Genomic DNA, 11,799 nt, shown 5'->3' with positions numbered 1-11,799 from the left:
GCCGGGCAACGAGCAGCGCGCTGGGCCTCAGACACCGCTAAACAAACTCACTCACCCGCACCACTCCCCGGCTCCGCGGAAAGCGGCTTTTTGGAGCCTCCTGGTGGTAATTAAAAAGCTGCGAGCCGAGGGCACGCGAAGATCAGTAGCCAGGCTCTAACGGGGAACCGCAGAAGTGATTTGGGGGGCTGGCTTTTCTCGATTTTGGGTTGGTTTTGTTTTTGCCTAGCGTGCGCCCATCTCCTCTGCTAGGATAGAAAGAAAAAAAAAATGGTGGTTTACGCGACAAAACAATACTGTTAACATGCATTGGGTGTGTTATCTATAACCACCTCTTAATCACTCCTGTAGCTGAGTCAGTTGTTCCTAGTCTTGTATTTCTTGCAGCTGATAGTTCCTGTCTAAGAGCTGGAGTCTCTCAGCCTCTGTCTCGTTTGCCTGCCCTAACGATTGTGCTTTTGATAACTAACTGTGTTGTTTCTCGGTCCCCATCTGACTTGCACAATAGCATGCAAGTATGGCATTTTTAAAGGCACTTGTCCAAAAGAATGTCAAAACATCAACTGGTTTCTAAGTGATTCAGATGGTTTTTTGGCCTTTCCTTGAGGTGAGGGAAGGGGAAAATAGGACAAACTGATTTTGATCTACAGAAAGATGTTTATGGGTCAAAAGCTGTAGTTTCTTCTGCTTACGTTATTGGGAGCAGTGATTGCTCACTTGCTTGTTAGAGGTTAATTATTTGATGTTTCTGTGATACCTATGGAGTCTTAATATAGGAGTGTGAGCTCTCATCTTGCTCCACTCTATGCACAGAACAAAAAGCCTCTGCCTGGAGGTACTTCTGGCTTAAGCTAGGAAAGAGGCAATGCATGTGTGTGGGAGTACAGGGAAAGCCAACACTGACCAGCAATTATACTATGGCTTGCTAGTTAGCCTAGAGAAAAAGTGAACTCTCTTGTTCCTGGGCCTTGTGCCAGGAAAGGGTTAGGGATGGATGTGGAAGATAATGGGAAAGCTACAGACTTCAAGCTCTCACTTAGTCTATTTCCTTATCCGGGGTAAGCTCTGGCTGTAATAAACCTTCTCAAAAAGATGCATAGGAACACTGTGGGCATTTAGCATTTCCTTAGGTAACCCATTCAGGGCTTAGCAACATTAATGGTTAAAAGCATTTCCTGCAACTAACCACTGAAAACTGAACTTTAGTGCAGTTAAAAGCCACTTCTGCTTGCTGTGAATGTAGAAGGGAATAAATGTTTGCCTCTTTCTTCACATAATTGATTACTGTTGTCATTTTTTCCTTCCCTCTGTTAAGCCTTTCTTTTTTAAATTTTACCATTTTTCTTTAAACTTCTGGTCGTTCTTGTAGCTCTCTTTAAAGAGAGCCCAGATGTTTCATTTTTTCAAGTGTGGCCCTAAAACCCCAGCCTTTTATCACTACTGCAGCTGAGCTAGTTGTTCCTAGCCTTGTATTTTCATGTGGCTGATAACTTCGAGTTACACTCTACCTTTTCATATTGCTTCTGAAGACTACTTCAAACTTTAGTCTTGCCCTGTTGTACTGTTTGAATAAGGAAGTAGTTGCATAAATGTCTATAGGAGCTGTAATGTATGGAGCAGATGCTTGTCCTTGCATTGAACAAGTATTGATGGGGTCTGGTGTCCTGGGTAAGATGACCTGAGAGTTACAGGGTGAAGCAGGATATACTGGCCTTAAGAGAAGATACAGTCCATAAAGAATATTGCTTAATGTCTGGGTTTGTCTCCTATAGTGTGTCTTACTCTCTTTCTCTTCCTGAATGCAGACACTCATGCCCCCTTACATGCCTATCTTGTTCCCTACTTAATTATGAAACAGGTATTTAATCTGTAATAATTCTGACACTCTGTGATAATTGAAATATTACTATGGTGAAATTAACTTGTAGTTAAATCAGGGAATATTTTTTTGCATGTAGCCTTTTTCAGCTACTTTAATGGCTTCTATTTGTTGGCTCATACATAAATGCTAAAAGGCTGGAAGCATGCTGATCTGAGGTGACTTGAACATTCAGCTTCTCAGTACTAATGGGATTTTTCATCTTAACTGCTAAATGTAGAGTATATGCTTATGGTGACTAGCTTCACGTAGATTTATGAAAGTGTACTGAGAAAAAAAGTATGTTTTAATTAAGTATACAAGCTACTTTTTCTTGTTACTTAGACTTACCATACGTGACTAGTTGGGCAGTTGCTGTGAAAATGATCCTACTGGTAACTACGTAGTGCACTTCGAACCTGAAGTCGGGACGTGCCTTCCTGCAATGTTAACTTGTAGGCAGTGGCCCTGAACTGTGTGTGATGAGAGACTCGCAGGAGTCTCTGGGAGAGGTGTAAGGCAGTGTCAACAAAGGAGGCGCATTGTATGGAGCAGAAAGCATGCACTTGCCCTTTGCATCTTTCTCTGACCAGGAAGAAGACAGGCAGGGAGCACCTTGGTGAGTGTAGGCATGGTACTCCTGTACAGGAGTCCTCTCTTCCCACAGGAGAAGGTGGGAACTGACATTTGCATGGGAAGGAGAATCAAGAGAAAGGTGCTTAGCTTTGAGGAGAGACCTAGGCTTTTTCTGTATGTTTCTAGCTAGGAGGGAACAGTGAACACCAGTGAAGCTGCCTCTCAGGGAAAACTGTTCACTGATACCTCATACTGCACTAAAGAGAGGGGTTTTAATTTGTTCCCTAGGGCTGTTACCTGTTTCTTTGTCATTAAGACTCTTGTCATTTTTTGCAGGTTTTGTATAAACTGTTTACAAGTCATGCCTCTGCGTGTCCTGTACCTAAGCTGATAAAGCATCTATGCACTTTAATCTCAAGTCTATGCCACTCTGCTAGTACAGTGTGAGCTGTGCCTTGAACCTTGGATATAAAGACCTGCCAGCCAAAGTCTTGTTCCTGCCTTAGTAATGTTCCAGAGGTTAAATAACATGCTCATGGGAGAGATTGATAGCTTGTCCAGCCAAGAGCCAGAGTTCAGTGAGAAAGAAGACGATGAGTGGATTCTGGTTGATTTTATAGGTAAGATGTCTGTCAAACATAAGATCTGTTTTTGTCCTGATCTGCCTCTTAGTTGTCTTTCTCCCAAGCTACAAGTTTCTTCACATGGAAGTAACTTTCCCTAAGCAAAATCAGTGTAGATTAGATTATAGGGTGTCTTCCAAATAAATGTACCAAAACATGTTATGTAAACTGATGAGAAAAATGATGTCAGGTTTAGAAGCCTGACACAGGCTTCAACAGAACCACTTGTACAGATAAAATATATTTGACCTATTACGCAATTGTATTGCTTTACTGATAACAGTCGTTTTACGTGTCTGGCATGGTTTATCAGGGACTCCCTTTTCCCCTCCTTTTAATTAAAAAAAAAAAAAGTGTACATGCTAATAAAGGTTTATTTCTGTTTCTCTGTTTTGTCTTTTTTTTTATATTCCATTTTTGGCTACATGCAACCTTGTTGTGTTTGACCACCTGCAATCACCATTTCTCTCCACTGACTAATGGCCACCTACAGCAGATGCTTGCACTACTTGCTCTGTGGAGGAAGCAGACATTGCTGAAGCACCGGCCGCAGACGGCTCGCCCGTTTTCTCTTGTTTACCGTCTCCCTTGGAACGCTTGCCAGAGGCCAATGAATCTTGCTTCATCCAATTTGAGTCGTGTCCCATGGAGGAGAGTTGGTTTATTACCCCTCCCCCATGTTTTACTGCAGGTGGATTAACCACTATCAAAGTGGAAACTAGTCCAATGGAGAACCTCCTAATAGAGCACCCCAGCATGTCTGTGTATGCTGTCCATGATACCTGTCACAGCCTTAATGAGACTGGATGTGGAGATGAGGAGTTTCACAGCCCAGGTAGCCCCAGGTATGGCTGACTTCTCTTGTCAAGGAACTCTGTTGCTGAAAATATCTGGTTTCTACTTGATCAGCGTAGACATTTAATACTGAATTTTCCAGCTTATTTCAGAGCAAGTGAATAAAGCATGAATACTACACAAGGTGGGTAGGGTGGTCAGGGTTGCCTGCCTGCTTAGAAAAATGTTATACAAGATGACCGTGTCAGGAAACAGTTGGGTATGCAATTTTGACGCTTCAATGAATATTTATGGAGCCTAATTATTGCCTTGCAGAATATGCTCCAGTCCTGTTGGAACTGGTGGCGGTTAACTGTATAGCTGGTAACATAGATCTGAAAGCACTTTGCCCCCTTCATAGCTTTTTGCATTTTTCATAACTGTTAGTCAGTACTCTCTGAGTCACCTCATGAGATGAAAAATATTACTTTCATTATCCTGACAAGGAAGTCTGTTTTGGTAGTCTTTGGGGTTTTTTATTCCTCAGCCTAGTGATAGATTAGGGTAGGATTAAACTTTTCCACAAGTGGTTTGTGGAACAAAAGCAAACTGAAATATTCTGCAAAACTTACTTCCCTCAAGGTAAAAATTTGTGTTGCAAACTTCTACTCTTAGCAAGGTAAGAAGTTGTGCTTTTGATTTTGGGCTGTAAAGATCTAGCCATGTGGGATTATTGTAGAGGCATGTTTGCCATGCACTGCTTCAGTGTTAACCAGACAGTATATACAGCTATACAAGTATAGTATACATAGGTGTATACACATAGAGTATTTCTTTGCCGTTATGACTCTGCGCTGACCTGTGTGTTCATTGATTTGGAAATAATGGGGTGTTTTTTGAATCCTGGTTAATAACCAAGACTGACTTTTTGTCCTGTCTGGTGCTTACCGTTAGAAACAATTAAAAAAAAACCCAACAAACAAAAACCTAAACTCATAAGATACTAAGCTTTTGTTATACAGGAAAAAATGAGTGTAGTAGTAGAGTTGATCTAGCTAGATGCCCATTGACTGTTCTCATCAGTTCCTTGTCATATTTAAAGTTCTTAATTCAAAGAAACCGGTGACTTTGCTGCTGTATAACATTGAATTATAGTGCTGGTACCACTAATCTCAGAGTGAGGGATCTGTGTAATTATTTGAGGAGGGCAGTTTGTGATGCTAAGCATCAAGGATCTAGTTTAACTTAAATTGGTGGGAAGCTGTGAACACATAGCACCTTTTAAAAGGAAGGTTTAAAAGAACCTGCAAGAGAACTGTAGGCTGTGAGGCATGACCCGGTGAAAAACAGTAGACCAGTTTAGTAATACAGAGTTGGATACTGACTTCTCAGTGACTTAAACTGGGGATACTGGTATAAATTCTTCTGGAGAATCCTGTCATGTTATGCAGTACAGTTAAGCTGCTTTAATGGGGAAGCTAAAGGTGTGATGATCTTCAACTGTGAAAACTGTGATTAAGTTTCTTCACACTGTATTCTGTGCTGTTGCTTCATCAGAGGATCTAGGCTTTTGTACAGGTTATTTTGTGTGGCAGAAATGGGAGGAGACTTAAGTCTAAGGCTGAGGTAGACTACAGAAACTGGGAATGTCAATTGCACTGAATGCAGTAAGTTTCAAAAGCTGTTTTGAAAGTCTAGTGGTTTAATGGTTGGCCATTTAACATTGTAGGGCCAAGAAAAGCTGCTTAAGGCACACTGGCACAGTAAGTACTACTGTTTGGGGACAATGCTTTTTGTTTGATCAGGCTGCTAGCAACACTGCTTCCTCTAGAGCCTTGTCTGCCAAAACAATACTGGTTTTAGGACTAACCTTTGTGCCAAATCATGTTACTTGATCAAGCCTAACTATGTCTGCTTTAACAAGCCAAAATGCTAAGTGCAGAAAAATTACTTAAATATTAATTGGGGCGGGGTCTGAAGTCTTTAATGTTTCTTTTGAGGTCTGGCTCTATAGCACAACTAGCAGGGCACCTATGCTTTCTAGCAAAATAGATGTTGGGGGCGCAGCAGCAAATGTCTGTAGTGGTGGTCTGGCTTTAGACACAGCCCCTCTGAAATTACCTTTTGACAATATTGATGGAGGCTCATCAGCCGTGTTCTCTCGGTGCCCAGGGCTCACTAGTGCTAGGCTACCAACAGCAGCCACTAAGATACCAAAATGCTATGTTTCTGAAGAGTATGCAGCCTTTTTAGCTAATTGAAACCACCTCTGCTATCCCAGTTTCACTTTGTGACAACAAGTAGAAGAGTGTTCGTTTGCAAACAAGTACTGGAAGGGTATTTGATAAGAGGACAAAAAACGTAAATATCTTCAACCAGCAATTTTAAACCAGTTTTTCTCCTTTTGCGGATTAAAGCTATTTGTTCCTTTTAAATTCTCTTCAAAGCAAAAGGATGTTATATAAACTTTCACCTGTTCATCAGGCTAGTCATATTTTTCCATAACAAACCACAACACTTGTTATTAGCAGTTGATGCCCTTTGCTAGCTAGTGACATGCAGCAAGGGCATCTTAGGAAATACAGGTTCTGATAAGTGTAGTGTGGCTTCCTAGCTCCTTGCAGCTTTCCCCAGAAAAGCTTCACTTGGAGTTCCATCTCCAGCAGCATTGAACATGTTAAAGGATCGCACCATATAGAAAACAGTAGCCCTGTGTTTGCAGGCACCCTCATGTAAATTCTATGCAGATTACACCAGTTTAAAGTGTTTACAAGGCACTGTGAATTGATCTCTGCTGTATTATTTGCTTATTTCTTGCTTTGTATTTCAAGTGCTAGGTTTAGGAAAATATCTAGTGAATAAACAGGAAAGCCAGCATGTCACACAAGGCTATTCTGGAGTCTGTAGGCTTCAATTGGCTGTATCAAGCTACCCAAGGAACCAAAAGCAAGTTGATTTGGATACTTTAAAAAGTAGAAGGGAGGGAGGGAGTATTTCCTTGCTGACAAGGAGTATTCCACTCCAGTGAGGAGTGGGGTGGGAGGCAGGAGAGTTCACATCCATGCCAGGCACCTGCAGCCCCCCAAGAGCAAGGCTACAGGAGCATACCATGGGCATGGTAGTCTAGACTTTGTCTACAGAGACATCATGCAATAAATGGAAGTTAAGCTCTTCCAGAAGAGACTTTATTATAGGGTCATGCTACTGCTGAAAAATAGACTTCCCAAGAGATATCTAGCTCATGCCTGAGCAAGCTCCTAGTCTTGTAGGCATCTTTCCTTGGCACCACTGAGTTGACAGCTTGTCATTGGGTCCTGTGTGGGAAGAGAGAAGGCAGGCAACTCTGGTGCCACTGGTCTCACACCAGCTGTGGCACTCAGATTTGGAATTTGCTTTGCTATTAAAACTACCAGGTTATTTTTAGATTTACTTTGGAAGTTTCAGGAAACACCAGTAATTGTTCTGTCAAGTAGGGAAATCCTCTTTCAATATGTCAGTTGCTTGCCTAGGCTCTGGGTTTGTTTTTCACTAGTGCATGATGGAGTAAGGGTTTGCCAAAACTGCTGACTCTCTGCTTGTAAAATCTGGAGGGCTGGTTGAGGAACAATCCTTAGAAGTTTTCCCATGTGTGTCACAACCGGTCTATCTTTCTCATTCCTTTGCATGAGCATTGTTTGGATTTACTTGTGTAGCCAGCAGTCCAAACACACTGTCATTAGTGTGCTTCTGTTTTCAGGCTGAACCACCTATGTTCAAGGTGATTTTAAACCAAACCTTGCCTAGTGGATAACTCTCAAGTCTTCTAAAGATGGAGCAGTGAGACACACATTGCTTTATATTTCTGACTTATGTTGTATCTTGGGATTAGGGAGGTGGGGTGGGGAAGGAAGGGTGAAATGGTGTAAGGGACACCAAAAGTCCAAAGGCTGTTGTGGTGCCTTCACAATGAGTTATCAGCACTACGTGTTACTTACCAGTGTGCTTTTCCTAAACTGGCTTGACCTTGCCTCAGCCTAAATCTCTGTCCAGCAGAATAAGGGTGCCCTTTTGAAATGCTGGGTGTTGATGTCCATGTTCTGCCCTTTATACTTTGCGTGTCTTCCCAATGCACCTTAGTAATGAATTATATCTGCTTGTTACATTTCTAGACTGGAGGCCCAAAGTGAAACAGGACAGCGTGTTCACTGCTACGTCACAGCTCTTGCTACTCGTTCAACTTTTCTGGAAAAAACCAAGAGCTTTCGTCCTACCCACTGGATAAAAGAACATAATGAAAGACACTATCTCAACAAAAATGGTCTCCGTCGCCAAAACCTTACCAGGGATTGCCACTCTCGGCATATCAAGCACAACGGACTGTTTGTTCACCAGCCTTGCCAGCGTCAGTTCAATTACTGATGGCTCTTGTGGTTTTAATCTAAGGTCTAATTGTTTTTTAGGTTGCTTTTATTTTCATACATAGGTAAGTTTGGTCAATCTGAAGCTGATCGTCAATCCTTCAAACACAATCATAACTAGTGTTGCATTCTTTTGAAATGACACATAAATCTCTGAACATCTTGCAGCAAGTCCTAAATGTTGATGCTAAATATCAATGTCTTGGAAGCCTATCAGTATGATAGTTTGTGTGCTGTTTTATAAACTATGATGTATAGATGGATTCTTAGTTGGTATTTTAAAAAAACTGAGATGGAAATCAGTTACATTTTGCATTAATCAAAGTGGAGTTAGAAAATTTGAGGTTAGCCATATGCTTTAATGACCAGTACTCGACAGCTTTTGTATCTGTCTGTATTCAGCATATATGATTACTTTCTAACAAGGAGATACTGTAGCTGCCGGTGGATATTACATAGCTATGCTGAACTGTTACAAGAAGGACATCTGATCTGAACTGCCTAGTACCTATTTGTGTTAGTGGAATCTGTGTTGGGTACTTAATATGGATGTCAGAAAAGGGTTAAATGTCCCCCCAATATTGTTGCAGTGTGATATGGCACTGGTGTTACAAGTGTAGTACCTCACAGTGGAGTAGAAGGAAAAGTGGACCTATGGGTTAAGTGCAGACACACAACCCAGAGAGCTGAACTGGGTTTTACTTGGTACAGTTCAAGTTCTTACTCCCTTTCTGGAATTCTTTCTCTTTCTGTCTTTGAAAGATCTATTTCCCCCACCCTATTTCATTTAATTTCTCGTCTAGTTAAAGGAAAAAGACGGTGGATCAACCATTCTTTTACTCACATCAGTAGCTGACTGCTCTTTAAATAAGTCAGGCTGATGGATAGCTATTTCTGAGCTGCTGATTGCTATTCGATTGTCTTATATTTACAGATTGAGAATAGCTCAAAAGTAGCTAGAATGAAGGTTTTATTAGAAGTTCTCCTAATTTTCTCTATGAAAATGAAGTCCGAGTTAATTGTGACTGGAAATGAAGGGCTGTGTGTGGCAGGGAGAATGGGATGCTGAAAAACAGTCTTACAGAACTAAACACAGTGATAACAGGGTGTATAAATATTGAGATTGTCAAGTGGTTGTTCTCCTAGCCCATGGTGGGCAGAAGGACTGGATGGTAGTTCCGTGGGCCAACAGGAAAGAAAAGCCATTCAAAACCAACAAGGGTTTTCTTAAGAACACTGTGCAACTTGTTTTGGAAGTTGGCAGGCACTTAGAGGAAAAAAAAAAAGTAAAGCTTACCTGTTAACAAAGAGTGTGTATTACACAGCAACCACATGGCATGCCAAACTCTGATACATCAATCTGGGAAGTAGACTAAATGGCTATGGAGGTGAGGAAGCAGAAATCTGCACTGAAAGAAGAGGGGAAGTAAGTTTTGTCCCCCTTTCTGTCAGTGCTGGATGTGACTTACTGTTTTTCCCTTGTGTTTAGTGCCTAGGGCATTGAAGTGTTAACATGATGTTAAATTATGTCTTCCAGTAGTCCTTATACAGAAGTTAGTGTGAGGACTCTTTCAAATTAGACAAGATCAATAATGAGAATTATTCCCAACCTGTGAAGTATTTTAAATTCAGCCAAATGGCTTCAATTTCACTGAAGAAAAACCCCAACGATTTGGATTGACCCTGATGTAGTGGTACTGTTGCACATTCTGCAGCTGGAATTGTTGTGGAACATACTTAGTGTACAGGAAACAGCATTCATAACCTCTGTTTCGCTGCAGATGTGCTGCCTCACTGGGATTAGTTAGGATTGTTGCAAAGGAATGTTGACAAATAGTTAAGTGTGTAAAAGCAAGAGGTGCTTTCCTGAATATGCTAGGGGTTTTGCTAAGACACATTGAATTCATGTGGACAGTGAAAGAAAACAAAATTGGTCACTTCATGAGTTTCTAAACCAGATCTTGTTATTACTCCTTTCAGTATGTGCCCGTGTCCATACAACAATTCTTTTGTGGTCCAAATACTCTGGTTTATCTGCAATAGCTGTAGTTTCACCAGTCCCTCGTCTGTTTACTCTTACTTGTCTCAGATTATCTACTTTTATCACTCCAACTTTTTGTTTGTCTTAAACTTCCTTCTCCTCACTGCCAACTTTCTAGCTCAGGAAAATTCTTTGCTTTCCTGTATTTTTCTTTATATAAAAGTAACTACTTGTCCTTCAGCTTTAATTTTCTTAAAGTGAAATGAAGGAAGATGGAGCCTCCACCTCCCTGTGTTAGGAGGAGTAAGTAATCCTCTAACTCTTAACGGGGAGATGGAGTTGAGAGCATAAGGCTCCCAGGCATTACAATGAGGGCCTTGGTCTGTTCTTCTCAGTAGGCAAGTAAATGCAACTTTAGACTGCTCCTAGAATTGGGAGATACTGATCTTTTTTATACTACATTACTAGATGACTTTCTGGTGATGAAAACCTATATCTTTCAGGATATAAACTATTTTGTTGCACAAAGCTGTGCTTCTCAATTTGTAATATTGGAAACCATGTTATTGTGTGAGATAGTACTGCATCAATGGCTTTTTGTTAATTTGTTTTAAGTATTTATGTTGGTCTAGCCCTGTTTTATGCCTGGAGCTATTGGGCAATTAGATTTGTTTTGATTTTCTGTTTTAATAGCGAGCTGTGTGGCTTTTTATATGGCTTTTGAATTGTATTAAAGTGTGTTGTTTTTTCTTGTAAAAGTGGAGGCCTTGCACTGTCTCATACTGATCGATATTCATGAATCTTGCTGAAACTGTATTTTCATATGTATTGGTCAATAGACAGATTTGCATTTTAAACTGTGCCTTCTACACAGCAAACTTGAAGATTCAAAAGGGACATTTCAGTTAGGATTAATACTGTACATCAGTCTATGCACATATGGCAGCTTCTCTCCAGAGCCACTTCTCTATTTGTAGCAGCCCTTTTGATATGGAAGAATGTCTGGCTCTTATTTTTAATAGTTCAACACAGGCTGAAAACCGACAAAATACAGCACTTTGCCAAAAAGTAGCATTGCTTAACCAGTGTGTATTTACTAAAGCGATCTTCTGTATTTTGTCTTCATAGCGCGTTCTACGCACCATGGTCTTAACTCTCAATAAAAAAAATGGCTTATTAAAAATTGTCAGTCTGTTCTTTTATATTACAGGTCAGTCAGAATCCAAATGCCTGAGTACTCCGTTCCAAGTGTGGTAGGTACAAATACTGAGTACTTCAGAATGCTTGTTCCAGTACAGAAGTTCCTCTGGGAATCAATCTGCATTGCCAGTCAAGTGACAATGCATGGTTTAAGTAGTGTTATACATCTCTGCCAACTGCTGTGTTTCCTGATCAGCATGCAGCTGTACCATAGATGAACAGGACAGAGATAAAAACATACTACCACTTAAAGCATCCACAGAGTGGGGGGAACGTTTTTCCTTATCTAGGCTGAGCTTCTCTTGCTTCAACTCATACCCATTGCCTATCATCCTCCATGCATGCACACTGACGAAAATCCATATGGAAGGCTGCTCTTAGCATTCAAGA

The 11,799-nt window shown here is 40.9% G+C and overlaps 1 protein-coding gene across 3 annotated transcripts; it reads left to right on the top strand.

Annotated features, from left to right (window-relative positions):
- The first annotated feature begins 2,771 nt into the window (after positions 1–2,771).
- Positions 2,772–11,392, top strand: TP53INP1 (tumor protein p53 inducible nuclear protein 1). Of its 3 annotated transcripts, XM_026841812.1 has the most exons (4): positions 2,772–3,054; positions 3,554–3,902; positions 5,561–5,594; positions 7,980–8,120. In XM_026841812.1, exons 1-4 carry the CDS (start codon positions 2,943–2,945, stop codon positions 7,995–7,997), a joined length of 513 nt encoding a protein of 170 aa, XP_026697613.1. In that variant the 5' UTR covers positions 2,772–2,942; the 3' UTR covers positions 7,998–8,120. The 3 variants fall into 3 exon arrangements, with proteins under 3 accessions (XP_026697613.1, XP_026697612.1, XP_026697610.1); XM_026841811.1 differs by lacking the exon at positions 5,561–5,594 and having other exon boundaries at positions 7,980–11,392; XM_026841809.1 differs by lacking the exon at positions 5,561–5,594 and having other exon boundaries at positions 3,551–3,902; positions 7,980–11,392.
- The last annotated feature ends 407 nt before the right edge of the window (positions 11,393–11,799 follow it).

Source organism: Athene cunicularia (genome assembly GCF_003259725.1).
Source record: "Athene cunicularia isolate RWA chromosome 2 unlocalized genomic scaffold, athCun1 chr2_part1, whole genome shotgun sequence".
Taxonomy (NCBI): domain Eukaryota; kingdom Metazoa; phylum Chordata; class Aves; order Strigiformes; family Strigidae; genus Athene; species Athene cunicularia.
The sequence above is the reverse complement of the archived record's forward strand: the minus strand, read 5'-3'. Positions and strand labels throughout refer to the sequence as shown.